The sequence below is a fragment of the Protopterus annectens genome, chromosome 17.part0, assembly GCF_019279795.1.
Source record: "Protopterus annectens isolate FY-2018-M chromosome 17.part0, PAN1.0, whole genome shotgun sequence".
Taxonomy (NCBI): Eukaryota; Metazoa; Chordata; order Ceratodontiformes; family Protopteridae; genus Protopterus; species Protopterus annectens.
In genome coordinates, this window is record NC_056751.1 from 542,489,257 (window position 1) to 542,510,358 (window position 21,102).

The 21,102-nt window shown below is 39.5% G+C and overlaps 1 protein-coding gene across 1 annotated transcript in view; it reads left to right on the forward strand.

Moving 5' to 3' along the window:
- Positions 1-21,102, forward strand: part of LOC122791456 (mucin-2-like) — a 539,946-nt gene that overhangs the window by 278,865 nt on the left and 239,979 nt on the right. Inside the window, exons 19-20 of the mRNA XM_044059201.1 lie at positions 10,695-10,747; positions 17,914-18,014. Coding sequence (XP_043915136.1) covers positions 10,695-10,747; positions 17,914-18,014 — 154 coding nt within the window. The remainder of the gene's footprint in view (positions 1-10,694; positions 10,748-17,913; positions 18,015-21,102) is intronic.

The following is a 21,102-nucleotide window of genomic DNA, read 5'->3' on the forward strand; positions in this document are numbered from 1 at the left end:
GTGGGGTCTGACAATGCTCTGTATGCCGGGCAGAGATCTCCCTTCAAAAGCCTGTAGGAGACAGAATACAGGGATAGGGCCTTCAGGCGGTTTACATAGGACATTTTACTTACTTCCTGTATTCTTTTAGTGAGGAACTTTGTGGATGTTCCAGTTGTTGAATATGCCTGGTTAGGTACATACCAAAGTGGGCATTGTACTCAATAATAGGTCTGATGAATGAATTGGCACAAGTTATCTTAGTTACGCTAGCAAGAGTCCAGTACACCTCTAGAAATGTGTGGAAAGGTCAGGCAATATAGCTGGGTACTATGTCCATAATCTAGAACTCTCAACCAAACGTCCAAGATTGACCAAAAACATAGTTTAATTGTCCATTGTGGAACTTCCAAATGAGGTTAACCTTGGGGCAACTCGAGAATATATGTATGTATGTATGTATGTATGTATGTATGTAGCTTATCCTCCCCCACTTTCCCACAGCTCCAACAACTGGATGACCTAGCTAATCTCTGTCTCATCTGTTTGACTGGGATATAATGCCACTTACACACCAGTTTCAACAGATGGTCATAGTTAGCTCTTATGATTAATTTTCCAACATGCCCTTATAAATCATGCTCATTCTGCCAATTTTAATCCCCTTCCACTTGTCCCGCATAACATGATACTGGCCTTCCTCTTGGGCAAGTGAACACATTTATACCATATCTTCCGTAACTGTAAATAAGCAAAGTATTTTTTCTGAGCTATGCCTAACTCTGTCCTTCGAGCATATAGGGATTTCACAGTTTGATTATTGTTTGATTTCAGGAGTTGACTCCAGCTGAACACCCTTCTCCCCATCCAGAAATTTTTGAATTTCTCAGCTACAACTTTGTTAACCTCTGGGTGAAACCAAATCATATTGATCATCCCCCTGACCCAGGTTAAACCAGCTAAACTTAGCTTACGCATTCATAGTGAACTGTGATCCTGTTCTGCCACATTGGCTGTTGAAAGAGCTTGGACACACTCATTAGGAGATTCCCTGTTATGCCAAGTTATTGCTCTTTCTAATAAGATGGTGGAGTTGAAAGGTGAGATCTTAACTTGGGAGATGTGGTAGCCCAAGCCCTCCATATAACGCTCTGATACAGGCCTCAATAGAAGGGATTTTTTTCTCACTAGTCTGCCCTCAAGAACCTCCTTGTCAATTTGTGCCTTTAGAACTCTGAGTTTAGGAGGATTTGGGGGAATTAGGATGTTCCTATCAAGGAAAAAACAATGGAGGAATTATCATAGTTTGCAGTGCTCTAATCTTACCCCTTATAGTCTGAAATACTGAGAGCTTTGGTTGACTGCTCTGCACTTTGGTTAGTAAAGTGTCCACATTCATCTCCACTGCATTTTGGAGTGTTGCCCTAAGTTTTAGCCCAGGCAAGAGGCATCTAGAGCTACCATAAGTATGCAGCTCCCAGGTAAATATGTTGCTGTTTTATCTGTAATGATATATGTCTTAGAGGTGTTGCATTTAAGGCTCATTTCCTCTGTAAGTTGTTCATATATCTCCAAAACCACTGCCAGACATCCTGATAAGACTGTGGAGAGGAGTACACAACCATCTGTAAAAATAGGAACTCTACTGGAGTAGTTATTTGTCTGGGACTGGAGCTTCAGCAGTCTTCTTATCTAGTAAACTAACATCACCAGTAGGAAAAGTACTGGTGAGAGTAGATAGCCTTCTCAAAGTCTTTACTATACTGCCAGCCTGTAACAGACATACATTGCAATGAACTCTAAATGATGGTAATGTATAGAGTCCCTTTACCCATTTTATGACAGTATCTCCCATCTCTCCTTGGCATAACACCTGAAAAAAATCCAAATCAGTGGCTTTTCTTATATCAGATAAAACTATATTCACTTTATTACCTAGATCCCCAAATTGATGCAAAAATGTTGATAGGACTCTCCATTTATCTGCAATCTCTCTGCCTTTGATGGAAGAAAAATTGTCTTTGATTTCAGTTTGATTTTAGGAATTGACTCCAGCTGAACCCTACCTTACTGCAAACATTTTTAATTGAGTTTAATGAGGGAAATAATGTGAACATCCCCCTCCTCAGAGCCACCTTGATCATTTTAGGTAAGACTGGTCTGATTACCTGATTGTCATTTAGATCCTGCCCTCCTATTGCTTAATGTTCATTAAACAGCCTTGTCAGTGTATGCACTAGGATGGCCCAACACCATTTATAAAATTATAATAAAATTATATGGGAAATCCATCTAGTCCTGGTGCCTTATTGACCTTCATCCTGTCCACTGTCTCCATAACCTCTTTGTATGTGAATGCCTTAATAAAGTTAGTTGTTCCATCATGAACGCTGGTTTATCTCTGCTTACCAGAAACTCCCATGCTCTTTTTATTGCTGATGTTTCAACTTTATATAGGCCTGTATAATAATGCAGAAAAATCTGTCTGATAGCCTCCTTCTCTACTGTGGGGAATTTGATTCACCTCTAATGGCTGAGATATAAGTGCTGCTAATCTGGGTCTTGGAAAAACAGGCAATGCACCTATAATCCTCTTCACCTCTAAGCCACCAAAATGCCCCTCACATTTATAGTTCTGTATCATTCTCTCTCCTTTCTTTTATATTTTCACATTCACAGTTTTAGTCCGTTTGTTATTGTATATGGTGTAAATTTAAGATATTTCAAAAGAATAAATATTTTTTGTCATTCACACAGGAATAAATCACCTTGAAGTAAAAATTTATCTTTTGCATGAACATCTAACTTAATTCTATCAAACTCCTTTTTTTAGGTAATATCATCTACTTTAGGAATGTACTAAAACAATAAGTAAAAAAAATAATTTTCCACTGTACAATACCTTAAACTTACTCTGAAAGAAGCTGATGAGAAACATAAACATGACCCCTTAAGGTAAGACAAGTCTTCTGTCTACATGGAGTCTGAATCCCCACTATAAGCTTTATTAAGACATTCAGGCAAATAAAGCCAAATCCCACTACAAGCTATAGAGAGGAAGATGTTACATAAAACAGGAATATCTTTGAAAAACACTAGTGGATGAACCATCCGCTGTACAGGGTGACTAACCTCCAAAATTCCTTAAGATGTACTAAGACAATGGGTCACTGCATTTCTCAGTATAGCTTCAGGCCTGGATCCAGTAGCTAAACTGCAATTTATTCTATCAATAATCAACGTTTACCAGTATGAAGACGGCTTACTTACTGCTGATATCTTTGTCAACGTACCAATGATTGCAACAGTCAGTCACTCCCTAATTCTTACTACGCTGCTAAAACTCTGGCTTTGTGTAAGGTCCTTTTCAATGGTTCAGCATTCAAAAACAGGATGTCCCATCAGAACAGCATTCTTACCCAGGTGTACTTCACAGCTCAGTCCTTGGTTCAATTCTTTTCTCACTGCTGACAGACAATCTTCACCTTCCTAATGTTCATGTAATTCTGGCAACAGATGGCTTCCTGATTCTGAAAGAATCCAAAACCCTTCAGAGGTATAACATATCTTACAGGAACACTTCATCAAAGTTTGCATCAGAAAATTTGCAATTTATCTACTATGATCTAAAAAGGCTTCAGCTATACTTTTTGGCATCCCCCATAAGCTTTGTCAGGCTCACACTGCTTATGGAATTATTTCCCAGATAATATCTGAAATGAACAAAACCTACATATCTTCAAAAAGAAATTGAAGCAACACATCTCTGATGAAAATCACTTACAATACTTCAGAGACAATGCCAAGTCATTAATTACACCTTCAGCCTCACTTTCCTTACTCCGGCTTCTTTCCCCCTATTTGCATTTCTTTGTTTTCTGATGAATGTCTTTTCTATATTTTTATCCAGAGCCATGTGAACTTCAATGTGTAATACTATTAGTAACTGAGATGTACGATATACATACTGTATATAACTGACAATGTTCATGATGTCTAGATTTCATCCATTTTTCATTCTTATTAAGATCTCCTAAATACATCAGACTAGAAATTGATTTTTTTTTTTGCATCTTTCATGGGCACTGCTTGCAGGCAGTACATTTGCATATAGTTTTACCTAAAGTCACCAAAACATAGGCCAGATCTGCAGAAACAAATGGCCAAAAGTAGAAGCAATGCAGATGCTATAGCTACATGAAGCATATATTGAAAAAAATAAGATGTATTAACTTCACTAATTAAGCACTTTCATCCTCCAAAAGGACTTCATCAGAAGTAGTGTAAACCTCATTTCACACACTTATAGTCAGTTAGTTACATGATTTAGTCACATGACTGTTAAAGTTCATCACTTAAAGAGACAACTTCATAATAAACTTTAAACATGAGTATTAATAATGGAAATAAGTATGAACAAAATAGAATAAACACAGTGATAATAACATATAATTAAGAAATATTGTTAAAAACATGTCATTTAAAATCATATTATAACAAAAAAGAGTGTGATGCAATAAATATCAGTATGACTTTTTAAATAAGGTCCCAAAATAATAAGCATGCTTTATTTCACTACTCCATACACCCAAAATTGCATGTGGGAAGAATACAGAGAAATTACAATTTAGCAGTTCACATTTTCAGAACACGGCTGATATATATCTTGTATCAGCATGTAGCTTAATCTGCCATAAGTGTTCTTTATATTTAATATTATACTCCCATGCCCCCCCCTTGGGTTATAAGGGACTTGTTCAATGTTAGGTTTGACCACAGATGCAATACCAGCTTTTAAAGGCTGGTATTGCATTAAAAGCAATAAGGATAAAGGATGGCTAATCAGATTGCATCCACTACACCTTGCGCCTGGGACAGTTGCCCCTTTCATCCTGCCCTATCTATGCTACTGTTCACACTGCATAACATTGTTTTTTTGTTTAATATCAGATACGGGTGCTAGTTTAATGTTTGTTGCAGTCTTTTGAATTCAGAAAACAAAAACAAGTACTAGCATTGACATTTGTGCTCACTCCATAAATTATGCTGATGACACCACTGGTGAAACTGGTTTATGTGTACTAGGATTGTGGTATTGTTTCACCTGTTGTGTGTATTTATTTGTTGACATTTGATTACCGGGAAAGTCTGACTGGGAAGGTGCCCATTTTCAGCAGAGGCTTGGGGAGAACAGCTCCAAAGTATTACAAAAACATTTTAAGAACAATAATTGTACAATCTTCAAAAATAATACAAAAACATCTTCAGTTTAAATAATTCAACCAAATTAGACATAATGTGAAAACATTTGTTAAAAATAGATGCAACTTATATGACAATGATTTAATATTTAGGGAAATTTTAGCCAGTTTATAGAGAAATTAAAGGTAAATTAGTTTAATAAAAACAGGAACTGCAAGATGAAAGGAGGGAAAAATAAGATTATGGCATATTTAGAAAGAGAATCAGGGAAGAAAACTTGACTGAAGTAAGGAAATGAGTGAAGAAGGGAGAGTAGTTATGTATGAATAAGTACTTGTTCATATTTAGAGTTACAGTTTATCCAGGGGTTGAGCAAGAACAGAGACATATTTTGGCTAGAAAGTCTTTCAGAATGTTTTTTAAAGAACTGGTGGAAGGATAGTGATCTAATGGATACAGGTAATGAGTCCACATGGGAGTTGAACACCTTAACTATTATAACCCCCACCCCTTTTATTACTGGAATTAAATCAGCTTTATAGTGTTTTGTTGAGCTGGATTCATTCTTGCATGTAGAATTTGTGTTTTTAGAAATCTACGCACCAAGTTTGGTACCATGCATTATTTGTTGAAGGTTGTAGAAATACACATACACACACACACACACACACACACACACACACACACACACACACACACACACACATATATATATATATATATATATATATATATATATATATATATATATATATATATATATAATTTTTAGCTATGTATGTATAAATGACATCTCTTTTGCTGACACAATTTGTTTGGCAAAACAGAACAGCAGTAGGACATGATCACTACAAGATCCAAGTCTGGAAATATGACTTTTCCTCTGTATAGTGGGATCTCAAATTTCAAATATTTAAATATTAGGGGGTATGGGGGTACATGAGTGCTTACCCCTCCCCAGAAAAGAACATTATTTTAAACTTTCATTGATGAGTTGACTTTTTTTTTTTAGTGTTTTGTTACCGATGTTAGCAATGCTGACATGTTGACATTTGGGTGTTTTGATTATTTTTAGTAGCATATAACGTTGTTGCCTCACAGTTTGATGTTGCTGCTCAATTTCTTCTAGTTAGAGCTGCCTTGTGTAGTGACATGCGTGAATGTGGGCATTCCTTGTTGAAGGTTGCTGCTGCTAGGGCCCTGCAAGCCAGTATGTGAAATCTCTGTAATCAATCATTAGGACCTGAGTTCCACTGTGGGGATATATCTATATCTATATATATATATATATATATATATATATATATATATCTATATATATATATATACATATATATATATATATATATATATATATATATATATATATATATATATTTATGTATGTGTGTCTTATCAAATATTGAATGCTCAGAACAGCGACTGAAGAAAGAATGATCATTTTAGATTGAATCTAAAATTATCGAAAATAGCAAATAAGAAAACTAAATGTCCTTCTAGTCATATAAACTAACAGTGGGTCCAGACTGCAGAATCCTTTATAAATGCATTCTAAACAAACTATACAATAGAAGGAGGAAGCTACTAAATGATAGAGCAAAATCCCAAAAGGGAAGGCATCTCTGATCAGTATTAGCGAACTCCAAGAAGAGCTAAACCCAAACATAAAACTACTGTTCAATCTCAGACTTACTACAGGATGTGTGGACCTCATGAATAAAGATATTTAAACCTGGTTGATTTCTTTGAAACAGTCACCAAGGCCATTGATGACAGAACCCACATGGTTAGAATTGTTGGAGCCATGTCAGATTCCAAACCAGTTACATGGAAGGACTGTGGCTGACCAAAGGGCCTCATAGAAACAGACAACTGGTGCCAGAGCCATGGAAAAGTGTATAGTCATCCCCTTTGGCAAAAACAAAGTGCCCACAAATTACCACATAGGTGGTAACCCATTTATATAGCCCACCTAATCATGAAGGGATTCACATCAAGATCAGGAGGTCATCTTACTCATCCCTCATCAGGCCCATTTTGGGATGTACCTTACCAGACACCTGCAGCAACTCACCAAGAGAATCAAAGGGCTCAAACAGATGCCACTCATTGACTCTCTTCAAGAGGAATCTTGATGAGTGGATTGTGTCCCTGTTAGACAGAGGCACAGTATACTAACCTCAAATTAATTTAAAATGGGTTATAAATGCCCTAGGGCAGATAGCCTAGTATGAACCTATGAACCTATATGTACCAACTTTGAGATTGCACAATAGCAGGGTATGGGCAAATTCCATGACCCTGCTACAGTGTAATCTTACATAAAAAGCAGCTGGCTAAAACACCATTCTGATGAACTTTTACTCTAATTTACAGTACTGAAAAATTTTCGCTCATATGAGCATTCGCTCTTTTGACCTGCAACCATATGTATTTATGTCTGTGTACTGAAACAAGAAATCAGAGTGAAGTAGAACTTATCCTTCCTCCCTCCCAGTGACTGGCTCTCAGGCAGTTAGTGTTTAGGATTAAGGCTATGAGCCGTTATCAGGCTGCTTGCTGTAATCTGTGGTTTGATTCCTTCAGCCTTCATTTGCCTGCTACTGGGCTTGATGGACAGACTGTGGCTCCCGTCAATCCTAGACTGGGTAATGGGAGTATAACAATGAATGTCTGGATGTGCCCATATCCCCCTAAAGCTTTGGTCATCTGACCAGGTTCATCTGTCGTGACTCCTTCTTTAAACCATGTTGCGTTGAGTCCTCTGCCTCATTAGCTTTGGATAGTTAACAATTTTTCCACTCAGAAGTGGTTGCATGATTTTTCCTACCTCTACAAATAATGAAATATCACTACTGCAATTTCGTCTGCTTTCCTTCCATTGTTACACAGAGGAAATACATTTACCATGCTCCAGTTTTTAGGTACATTACCATGCATCCATGATTTATAGTACTTAGAAATGTATCAAGTTCTCCTCCTAACTATCCCAAGAATCAGAAAATAATTTTCACATACTCCTTTGCACTCTGCACTTAGTCACTGGTAGTTTTTTCATAATGCTTTCTTGGGTGCAAAGAATTAAAGTCTGTTTGCCCGGCCACCTTGTATCCTTAGTGTGTCCCTGACTGGGGTTAATACCATCTGCTCTGTGATTTATGCAAATAAAGGCAAAGGTAATTAGGTAGCATCTTTGATTCTTCATTATTCCTCTAACAGCATCAGTCTTCCCTGACTTTATTAAGTCTTGCTTATCCTTTGTCTCTCTCTCTGCTTTGTGTATTCGTAACTTCATTTTCAGTTGCTAGAATTCTTTTGTCCCAGAGATTTATGACTGTTTTCTTTGCTTCCTTTTGGACTGGTACAGATGGTGTGATGTATTCCCTTGTAAAATTCCTTACACTTTATTGATACCAGTTTATATTAAGGAAGCTGTGGATGAATCCACATTCCATCCCACAGAATAGAAAGAATCCCCAAAGTAAGCTACATGGATTAACCTTTTATGGAATCAAATGTATTGTGGAGACCAGGTCGATGTTGGACTAGAGCAGGTGTGATGTAGCTCTAGCTGGCATCCCAGTGATTATTATTATTGTTGTTGCTGTTGATGTTAGCATTGCTGTCTCACAGCAAGAGGTTCTCCGGTTCGATTCTCTGCTGGGGTGCCTTCTGTGCGGAGTCTGCATGTCCTCCCTGTGGTCGCATGGGTTTCCTCTGGGTGCTCCGGTTTCCTCCCACATCTCAAAGATATGCAGTCGGTGGATTGGATACTCTAAACTGACCCTAGGTGTGAGTGTGTGCCTTCTGTGGAAGTTTGGGTGCCGGGCTGGCAACTTGACACTGTAAAACTCCACTGCCAATCATGAGCGGACAGATGATCCGCTGTGGCGACCCCTAACCGGGGAAAAAGCCGAAAGAAGAAGAAGTTGCTGTTGATGTTATTTATTTATTTATTTACTAATGGAGAACAGCCTGCTAGATACAACTGCCACTTTTTAAGAGATTACTTAGATGCAAAGTTTTGCATACAGATTCAATCTGCGCTGAACTTAGCTTGCTCTCCTACTGGTTATTATAAAAGGAAAGATAAATCTTTTTCATATGCTTTATAATTTCTGGGCAACAATTCGGATTAGCCAAGCTGTTGAATATGTTAAATTCTATACTCTCAAGCACAAATAATCCCTCTGATTCAAATATAGCATTAACTCTTTATGAAACCTAAAGCACTGAAAAGATTGTCATAATCGGCACAGTAATTGTGTATTTATTCACATGCCTGTATTGTTGTGTATGTTTGTATGCATGCATAACCCCATCTGTCTGTCTGTCTGTCTGTCTATCTATCCATCTATCCATCTATCTATCTATCTATCTATCTATCTATCTATCTATCTATCTATCTTTCTATCATCTGGTTATCTTTTTATGTATCTGGATATTAGTTTCTAACAGTTTATTTGTCTGTTAACATTGTGATATCTATGACAATAAAATACTTATTCTAAGAACTGATGTGGGAATAGGGTTTTGGGTAAGAAGTTGATCTGTGTGCCCTAAATTTATCTGTCAGTACTGCTGGTTGCTATTGAGGGAACACCCTTTTTAGGGCCACAAGAATCCATACACTTGACATTTCAGTTGTACATTCTGCATATTAGTAACCACTTTCAGAACAGCATTTGACCAGTATTTTAGCTTTATGGTCTAGTTATCCTGAGAATTACCTACTAGATCACTCACTACCAGAATAGTAGCTTTGATTTTTTCAGAGCCAGATGATCTACCTAAAGAATGTGTAATGTTAACCAGACATGGCCACAGCAGGGCACACATCCAATTAATGCGTTATCTCAGAGTTAAAAAGCATTAGAGTTACATAACGCTAGGACATTATGCCCTTCAAGAGGAAACACTGTATCATCATTTGTGTCCAGAATATCAGAGCATTAAAGCCTCAGGTTTCTTTGCTTGTGTGGTTGATGTGGGGTGGAGAGACAGCTACCTTGCAGTACAACAGGTACCTAAATCGATAAGTTGCAAATGAGTTTCATCCTGTAGATCTGGGTTTGAATTTCCCATTTTTACTTACTCAGGAAGCCACAAAAGCACTTCCACTAGGTCAACCCTAAAAAGAGACAATTATATGTAGAGGGTATTTCTGATTTGCGGTAGCCCAATATCTTGTAAGAAATTCACAAAGTAACATAGCAGTGTAACTTTTAGTGCAAGTATTACATGAATTATACAAATACAAGATGACAGCATAACAAAGTTTACAGTGGCATTGTGCTGGTGTCTTTAAAAGATGAACATTTAATATTAAACTTAATACTCAACTGAAAACAAAGATGAAGGTTATTACAATGGAAAAAATACTACTGTGTAAAAGGCAAAGATAAACCATTTTTAATGACAGAAACAAATAAAACAAAAAAAGAAATTTGAAACAACTAACAGTACTCACAGTTAAAGTAAATATTAAAAACATATTTTCTGTTCTTTTTTAGCATCTGCCATAATGGTCAAATCCAATGTATGTCATCAACACGAGAAACAAGAGGTAGGTTTAAAAACTTTTTTTTAGTTTTTCTTACATATTTGTTCATTGTTCTCAGACTTCTTTACTTTATGTTAGTTAAATGTTAGAATATATTTGTGTATTTCATAGAACACAGGACTAGAATCAATAAAGCCTACATTAAGTGTACACTGTTCTAAGTGAACAGACAACAGAGGCATAACTCATACCTTCTTCCTCCTAATTTTAGTTTTCCTACTGATATTCTTGCAGGTTTAAATATTGACAGGGATTCATAAAGGTTACCACAAAGTGTAGACTACATGTACACTTAGTGTAATCTTTCTGAGTGACTAGAAAGCACAAAAAATGTAATAAGAATGTTCTTGAATACATATTGTGTACACAGTGTAGGCTTTATTGAATATAGCCCTCAATCTAATAATGGAAATGATATTTGTAAATGGATCGTGTGCCATCTCAGTGAAGGTAGCTTTGACTGAAATACAAATGGTAAAAAAATGACTGAACATTCATTTGATGCAAGGCACTTTTGGCTGAAAAGCCATTTAATCAAAAACCTTCTACATAACATATACACCAGAAAAATATTTTTTGCAGGGGGGTAAGCCCCTCTACACCCCCACCCCTTTAATTATAGGTTCACAGGTAGGTACTAGGCTATCTGCCCAAGGGCATTTATAAGCCTAGCCAGAGTGTGTCGGCTTTCACCGCCCCATTGATTAATTAACTGATCCTCTGTCAAGCAGAGCCAGTGAAGTGATCCCATAGGTGTATTTTCTGTTACCCATCCACTCGTCAAGGTTTCTGTTGAAGAATGTTTGTGAGGGGCTCTGCCTGATGCAATTTGGAATTTTGTTCCAAAGCATGGGGAGTCTCTGTGAAAGGAATCTATCCCTCCAGCATATTCTATTTATTGTTGTGGCGAGGATTAGCTCACTAGAGCGTGGCTTGCAGTGACTTGGATTTCTTTAAGTGGAGCATGTCCATCAATTCTGAGTTGGACATGACATTGTAAGTCAGGCAGAGATCACCTCTGAGTAAGCGACATGCCATTGAGTACAGCCAGAGTTTTTTTCAGTCGGGCTGCATAGGACATATGTTTGAGATGAGTAATCCTCTTGGTGAGGTACTTTTGTGGTCTTTCCAGCTGTTGGAAGTGTCTTGTGAGGTACATCCCAAATGGAGCATTGGACTTTATGATGGGGCTAATGAGTGACGAGTAGAGAGGCACTATAACCTCTTTATTTCTAGATGCGAACCCTTTAGTAACTAGATGGGCCACATAGAAGGATTTCCTAACTACTTTGGCAATATGATTGTCAAAGGAGAGATTACTATCTACCTGGGTCCCAAGATCTCTTATTACCTCTTCTGTATTAAGGGGGCTGCCACCTATGTGGTAATTCATGGGTGTTTTGTTTTTCCCAAATGGGATGACTATGCATTTTTTGGCATTTAGCTTGAGGCCATGACTTTGACACTAGGTGTCCGTCTCAGTAAGGCCCTTTTGGAGGATGTCCATGTCAGCATGAGAGTCAATTATGGCTCCCAGTTTGCAGTCATCAGCGAACTTGGTTAGCCATAGTCCTCCTGTGTTTGCCTGTAGTTCTGAGAAGTATATGCCAAACAGTAGGGGTCCCAGGACCGAGCCTTGCGGTACACCACTTGTGACTGGTTTAGAGTCGGACCTGGAGCCGGTATTCTTACAGTGTGAGTTCTGTCTGTAAGCCAGTTGGCAACCCATCTCGTGATGTAGGGGTTTATGTTCAGGCTGGTGAGTTTTTCTGTAATACCTGAGTGAGGAAATGTGTCAAAAGCCTTGGCGAGGTCAAGGTAGGCTGTGTGAAGCACCTTTCCCTCGTCTATGGCCTTGGTGACTGTCTCGATAGTCCACCAGGTTTAGTAGACATGATCTGCCCTTAACAAAGCCGGACTGGGTCGGGTCAAGTGTTTGGAGGTTCCCAATTTCTTTGTTAATGAGTTCCATGATGATGCGCTCCATAGCCCTGCAGACCAGCTTAGTCAGGCTTATGGGGCAATAGTTACCAGGGTCAGTTGTGGCCCTTCCTTTTTGGAGAGGAATAACTGTTGCTGTGCGCCATTCTGTGGGTATGTAATCTGTGGAGAGGCTGAGGATGAACAACGTGTTTAGTTGGGGGGTTAGTTCATTCTGTAGCTCCTACAAGATGCAGCCTGGGACACCATCTGGTCCCATTGATGCTGTGTTTTTGGCTTTTGAAAGGGCTGTTTTCACCTGTGTGTCTGTGATTTTTGGGACACTACACTTTTCTGGTATTGTTGTGGGCCCTTTTGGAGGTGAGAGGGGGGTGAAGTTTGCACGGAATCTATCTGCCAGGATGTTGGCAATATCAGTAGGGTCAGTATATTTTGTGCTATTTTGCACTAGTTCAGTGCATATCTGTGAGCTGCCACTTAGATTCTTAACATAGCTAAAGAATGCTTTGTGGTTATCTTTTGAATCCTTGGCTATTTTTCTTTCAAAGTTAGCCTTGGATGATTTCATGAGGGACCTCATTTTCTTACTGATACTGATCAGGGATGTCTTTCCTTCTTGGGATTTGCTTTTTTTCTGAACTAGTTTCCTCCTTCTATTGTATAGCCTGTTTATTGCAGGGGTCCACCAAACTGGTTTCCTTCTCTTAGAGGAGTGAGTCTTGGTTTTGCTAGGGATGGCACAATCCATGCATCCTTGTAGGTGCTCATAGAGTGCATTTGTAAAGGTTTCTGCATCTTGGGCAGCGTTATCCTGTAGCATGGGGGCTGTGAAACTTACCACCTCTGTCTTAAGTAAGGTAAAGTTTGCTTTGGAAAAGTTTTGTACTGTGATTTCCTTAGTTGTGGGTGGTGGTGGTGGGTTGTGGACAGCCAGAGTGATTAGATTATGGTCTGATCTAACCAGTGATGGGTTGACCTCCAGTATAGAACACCTGTCGCCCATGTTGGTGATGACCAGGTCCAATATGTTTTCACCTCTGGTAGTGGAGTTTACAAGCTGATCCAGGGTGTTTAAGTTGATGAATTCCAGGAAGCGCTGGGCCTGGGAATTTGTACTTGAGTAGTTTTCCCAGTGAATGGTAGGGTAATTGAAATCACCCAATATCAGAGTGTTTGGTAGGACCTTCATGTTTTCCAGTGTCTCCAGAAAGGTGGAGTGGTGGTCCTGGGTCATGGAGGGTGATCTGTAGCAGGCCACAATTTGCATTGCAGATTTGCCCAATGTTAGTTGCACATGGATGATCTCAGAGGTATCATGTTGCACCACTAACCTGGAGGTGTAGGTATCCTTGATGAATATGGATACACCCCCTCCTTTTGTGTTTCAGTCCATGTACTGTGGCCGAAACGTGTGGTATGAGTTGTAGCCCGGTAGTGCTGGGGTGCTCTCTGGAGCCTTGAACCAGGTTTCAGTTACTGCACAGATGTCGATGTTCTCCATACTGAGGAGTGCTTCGAGCGTGTGCATTTTGAGATTTAAACTTCTGGTGTTGAGTAGCATAACCCTCAGTTTTTTGTTAATTGTGCTGATTACAGAGGTTGTTTTGACTTTTGAGCCTTGACTAAAAAAGGCACCATGGGGGCAGCAAGAGCCTTGGCCAGTATTTGAAAGCCTAGGCGTGACAGGTGCAAGCCGTCTCTTGCAAAGCAACGTGGCTTGTCGAGCATGTCGTCCCAGGCTGACAGATACTGGATCCCCTTTGAATGACACCAGAAGCTTAGCCAATTGTTGAAATTGATCATTTTTTCTTTATACTGAGGTATCATTTTTGGTGAGGGCAGGATGCTACTCAGGGTCAGGGTCATACCAGCCTGGACTACATGATCAGAGAGCTCTTCCATGTCTCTTTTCATGTAGTCCAGGGAGGTACATCTCAGGTCATTCACACCAACGTCAAGAATGACAGAGTCATATTTGTACTTGTTCTTGAGTGACCTGAGTGCTTGTCTTATGTGGCGGATTCTGGCTCCCGACAGACAGCTAAAAGTAACCTTCTGCTTGTCCAGCCTAGTGAGTGGGATGTCAGTGTGCCTGACTAAACAGTCACCTATTACTAGTGTGTTAGGTATGTTATTTCGCCTTAATGGCTGTGATTGTGCAGCACACTGATTTTGTGTTTTATGTGTTGTCTGGTTTGTGACGGGAAGTGCAGGTTTTTTGGGTGTCTGCTTTGGAGGTCTCTGATGCTTTTGCAGGTTTTTATTTAGAGCCTCCGAGTATGATTTTGTGTATTTATGTGTATTTTTTGCCACTGCTGTTTTAGTAGGTCTGTGTGCAGCTGGAGTTGTGGTGCAAGTGTTAACCTTCTCCTCTTGACTGTCTATTCCAGTCTTGGGTGGAAACAGCTTAGCTACCAGTTTGGCTGTATAATTGCATCTCTTGTATATGTTAGTCTTTTGTGGTAGGAGAAGAGGGTTGTCTGTGTACATGACACAGTTGTAACATTGCCTCAGGATACCCAGATTCACCATCTGGACTGGAGAGTGCACCTGAAGTTGCTCTTTGGTCATGCCTGAATAGTAGGGTGAGCTGCTTAGTCGCTTGGTTGGTGAGGGTTGAATTCTAACTCTACAGTTACATGAGAGGAGAAAATAAAAAAAACACCATACCCAGTGAATAAGTGCTAGCACACAAACTTTTACAAATAGAGGGTAAAACATGACAGTGGGTATTACCCATCCACTCAAAATCTTCTCAATTTTGCCCCCACAACAAATCCCATGTGCAAAAATGACACCAGAAATACCATTTATAGACTATTAGCGGACCGGAGTTCCGCTGTGGTGATCCCTAACCGGGAAAAGCCGAAAGAAAAGACACTTTTCGATGAAATGACTATTCACTTAAATGTACTTTCAGTCTTTCATACTTCAGTCAAAACTGCTTTGAAAAATGATGCAGAACTGCATAACTAATACAGAAATGACTTATTTTGTTTTATTTTTTACTTTATTTTTGTACTTTTTAACTGTGGTAGCAATCTAACCTTTCAGGACCATTTTCAGGTTCAGTCAGGGAAGGACAAAGCAAAATCAAACAATAATTACAATGAGAAAATAAGAATTGCATTACAGCTGGATACAAATGTTACATGACAAACACTGTAGAAATATCAAAATCATGAAATAATTATTGTATAAAATTGATAACATTATATAGACTTGAATTACAAAGGTGAAAAGAGAATTAACAGAAATATGCGTAGGGGTAAAAGGGAAAGATAGATAAATGATACTTGGATATGTAAGCCTGGAAAATTAATAATGTTAAAAGCCAGAGAGGAGGAAGCATAGACCTTTCCAAATCTATCAAAGGAATGTCTGTCTTTGTTATTTGGGACAGGGTTAAATACAGAAAAATCCTTAGCAGTTTCCTCCCTATCCATGGAAATAATAGTAGGGTTTACAAAAGGGTTTTTGTGTGTGTTGGTCACTTTGTAAAATCTGTTAGGTGCCTTAGGAGCAGGGGATCGGGGATCAGGGTAATCAGTGGAAACAGAGGCAAAAGCAAATGCATCATCCAAGGCTCCAAAAACGAGTGGAGCAGCTATGAGTTTAGGCCAGTCCATATCCAATAATTCATAATATCTGTTCTGAAGTTCTAACACTTTACTTTCCCATTTAAAATATTCCTTCATTTTGAAGTTGTATCCCCAAAAGAAATTTCTTCATGGGGATGGGTGGGTGGATTGCGAAAAGGGTATTTTCTGACTTAGACTCACAAAGATTGGGGAGGATAACTGGAAGGTGTAGTCCATACCCTTAATATCTGATTCAGAAAGAACCTCTTCATCTGAATAAGATGGAGAGCTCTTTCTCTTAGCTGGTGTACAAACTGTTAGTGAAGGCTTAAAAGACTATTGCCCAAAACAGGCCTGGGGCAATATTATACCAGTCTTCCTGACAAGTTTTCTTGGTAGAATAGGTAGAAGTTGGTGGCAAATATTTTGTCTTTTGAGTTCTCTTTTTAAGAGTATTTGGCCATAAGGTCTTAGGAAATATATCAGAATGCCTGACATCCACCACAGATCTGATGATATCCTCCCTTACCAGTACTAGTGAATACCTCTGTCACCCTCAGAGATTATAATCCTTTCTTGACTAAAGCCTGATATAGAGTCTGAGTGAACATGCTTACATGCTGGGTTTTAGTAGTATCCTGAAGAAGATATGCTAAAGGGAGCAGGAAAAATGGACTGATGTTTGAACGACTGTGAAAGCACTTCAGCAGAGCCATCAGACCCAGACCATAAAATGAAGGGTAAATTCCAATTTTCTTTGACACATCTTTCAACACCTTTCTTTTTCTTCTGAGGGTGCTGACCCACTGAAAGAGATTTTGTCACCATGGTCACCTGCTTTAACAGTTTAAGGTGTTTATTCTCTGGAAAAAAAAAATAAAGATTTTGCTGCTCCTTAAGGTTTTGGGAGTAAACAAAATGCTAATCTGCTATGACCTAGTGTTTTGTTGATTCCCCAAATTAAAAAAAAAAATACAAAAGAACTGTGTGTTCTTGTAGGGAATCTGTTTACCACCCAAATATTTACTCTTCCTGACAGGCATTAAGACATTTGAATAAGCTTTTTTTTCAGAAAAAAGAAAGCAACACAAGAGGATACTTATTTAACCAATTTTGTCGCTGCAGCTGACGTATGAACTCATGATGCTGAGCTGACAAAAATATGCTTAATCAGAAAGTTTTGAGTTGTTTCATGTCTGTACATACCTCTTATACAAGCATGCACTCCCATGCTTCACAATGACGTACAGGATGTTAGCATGGAGCACAAAGCTTTGTGGACTGGCCACACATCTGATTCTTGGCAGGATATGTGCCATATAGTTACGGCCACTGGGATAGTGATGTAATAATGGAACACCTGCAAAGTAATGTTGTGAATTGTATCAGGCACCACAAATGTGTCATTTACAAAAATATTAGCTCTGACTTCCATATAGTGATACAAACATCGGAGCATATTTGAATCCTCCAAAGATTCTTTTAATGGTTCAATAAATCTTTCTGCAGCTTGTGAGAGAAAATGCAGTGCAGGGCATATAAAGATTTACCAGATTGTTGAAAAAAATTGAACAGCAAAGAAATAACTAACAATTTATTTTAAAAATGCAAAAAAATGAAATTCTTCCGACTTTTTTTTCTTTGCAGCATGTGGCCCTGGAAAGCTTTATTTCAACTGCAACAATGCAACCAGTGGGGCTACAGGGATTGACTGCAGGCCGACATGCCGAAATCTTGGAATGGAGTGTGTATGTAGCTGCAACTTTATTCACACTTTTTACCTACAGTTATTTAGTGAATCCAGAAATATAAGAACCCCTTCACACCGGCCTTTGCATAACTTGAACTCCTGGATAAATACTAACTGAATACAAAATCAGTCATTATACAGCAAATAAATGTTTATTATAATGTTTTTTCAGAATCACAAGCTTTCTAAGCAAATATTTATTATAATGTATTTTTTAAGTGTTACAAGGTTTATAGTGAAGTATTTATTATACTGTAATTTCATCATTACAGGGTTTAAAATCAAATGTTGATTTTTATGTATTTTCAGCATTATAAGGTTTATAAACAATTGTTGATTACAATGGATTTTTATCATTACAGGTTTATAAACAAGTATTCATTACAATGCCTTTTCAACATTACAAGGTTTCATATAATATCTGTGGGTTGCAATAAGTATTGTCTATTCCTTCTAGCATGTCGAGGGATCAGTTGCTAGTGTCCTCTCCTGCTCAGCTGGTGAACCTGGGAACACTGAGGCAATGTTACAATTGCCTCATGTACACAGACAAACCTCTCCTTCTCCCACAAAACACAAATACATGTGAGAGATGTAACTATACAGCCAAACTGGAGGCTGAGCTCTCTCAACACAGGACTGGCAAGACCAGACAGGAGGAGAAGGTAACCACACACACCACATACCCAGTCTCACATAGTACTATCACAACTTCAAATCATACACATAAACACACAAAGACATACTCTTAGGCTCTGATCAAAAATCTACCAAAACAGCAGAGGCCACCAAAGCAGACACCCAAACAACTACCACCTCAGGACACAACACATGCAACACATAGACCACACAGTCAGTGTGCCAAACAGTCACAGCCCTTAAGGCCAAACACAATGCCAGACACACTCGTCATTGGTGACTCCATAGTCAGACACACTGACGTCCCGCTCACCAGATTGAGTAAGGAGAAGGTCACAGTAAGCTGCCTGTCGGGTGCTAGAATTCACCACATAACTCAAGCACTCAGGTCTCTCAACAGCAGGTACAAGTACGACTCAGTCATTGTCCACGCTGGTGTAAACGACCTGAGACGTACCTCCTTGGACTACATGAAAAGAGACATTGAGGAGCTCTCTGATTATGTAGCCCAGGCAGGTATGACCCTGAACTTGAGCAGTATCCTACCTTCACCAAGAATGATGCCACAATACAGAGATAAGATGATCAGCTTTAATAATTGGCTTAAACTTTGGTGTCTTTCAAAGGGGATCCAATGTCTGTCTGCCTGGGATGACATGCTGGACAAGCCACGCTGCTTCGCAAGGGACGGCTTGCACCTCTCACCCCTGGGCTTCCGGATATTGGCAAAGGCTCTTGCCACCCCCATAGTGCCTTTTTTAGGCAAGGCTCAAATTCTAAACCTACCACTCTATAACACAAAAAAGGAAAAAAACTAAGGGTAATGCTGCTCATTCCAGAAGTCTCAACCTCAAGATGCACGCACTCGAGGCCCTTCTCAGTATGGAGAACATCGATGTCTGTGCTGTGACTGAAACCTGGTTCAAGGCTCCTGAGAGCACCCCAGCACTATCAGGTTTTACCTCATATCATGCGTTCCGGCCACAAAATCCGGACAACACCAAGAAAGGAGGGGGGTGTCCATATTCATCAAGGACACCCACACCTCAAGGTTGGTGGCAACGCACGATGCATCGGAGACCATCCAGGTGCAATTAACCATAGGCAAGACTGCTCTGCAATTTGTAGCATGTTACAGGCCACCCTCTCAAACTCAGGAACCTCACATAGCTTTCCTGAAAACACTGGAGGGGATAAATGTATCTCCAAACACCATCATACTAGGTGACTTCAACTACCCTAATATAGACTGGGATCACTACTCAAGCCCAAACACTCTAGCCCAAAGGTTCCTGGAGTTCATAAACTCAAATGCCATGGAACAACTAGCCACCATCCCCACAAGAGGTGAAAACATACTTGATCTCATCATCACGAACATGGGATCACAATGTTCAACACCGGAAGTATACCCCTCACTGGTGAGATCAGATCATAAACTAATCTCACTGGAGGTCCTCATCCCGCCCCCACCTGAGATAAAAAAGACCACAGTGAAGAACTTCTCAAAAGCCAACTTCACACTTCTAAAGACTAGTGTGGTCTCCTTTAAGGCCCCCGAGCCGGCGGAAAACATTACTCAAGCCGCTGAATCACTTACAAATGCCTTCTACCAGCACCTACAGGACTGCATGGATCAGGCAATCCCAAACAAAACAAAGACTCTTTGTACCAAAGGCAAGTGTCCAGTCTGGTGGACCCCAGCCATAAACAAGCTCTACAAAAAAAAGGTGGAAGCTACTACAAGATAGAGCAAAATCCTTAAAAGGTAAGACACCTTTGATCATTATAAGTAAAAAACTAAGAGCTCTCATAAAATCATTTTGAGAGAAAAATCGCTAAGGACTCAAAAGACAATCATAAGGCCTTCTTTAGCTATGTTAGAAACCTGGGAGGAAACTCCCAGATATGCTCAGAATTAGTTCAAAATGATGTGAAAATTACTGAACCTACACACATTGCCAACATACTGGCTGACAGGTTCAGTGCAAACTCCCCCCCCCAAAAGGAGAGATATCTATACCAGAGGATTGTAGCCCCCCCAAACATCTCTAACGCCCAGGTGAGAGCTGCTCTCTCCAAGGCGAAAAACACAGCATCCATGGGACCGGACGGTGTCCCCGGCTGTGTGCTCCACGAACTCAATGAGGAATTAAACCTGCAGTTAGGTCAGCTGTTTAATCTTAGCCTCACCTCAGGATACGTACCCAAGGAGTGGCGCACGGCAACTGTGGTCCCACTTCACAAAGGCGGTGCCTCCACCGACCCTGGAAATTACCGTCCCATCAGCTTGACAAGCCTGATCTGCAAAGCTATGGAGAGGATCATAATGGAACTCATAAATAAAGACATAGGGAACTTGCAGACTTTGGATCTAACCCAGTTTGGCTTTGTCAAAGGCAGATCATGCCTTTTAAACTTGGTTGACTTTTTCGGAACAGTCACCA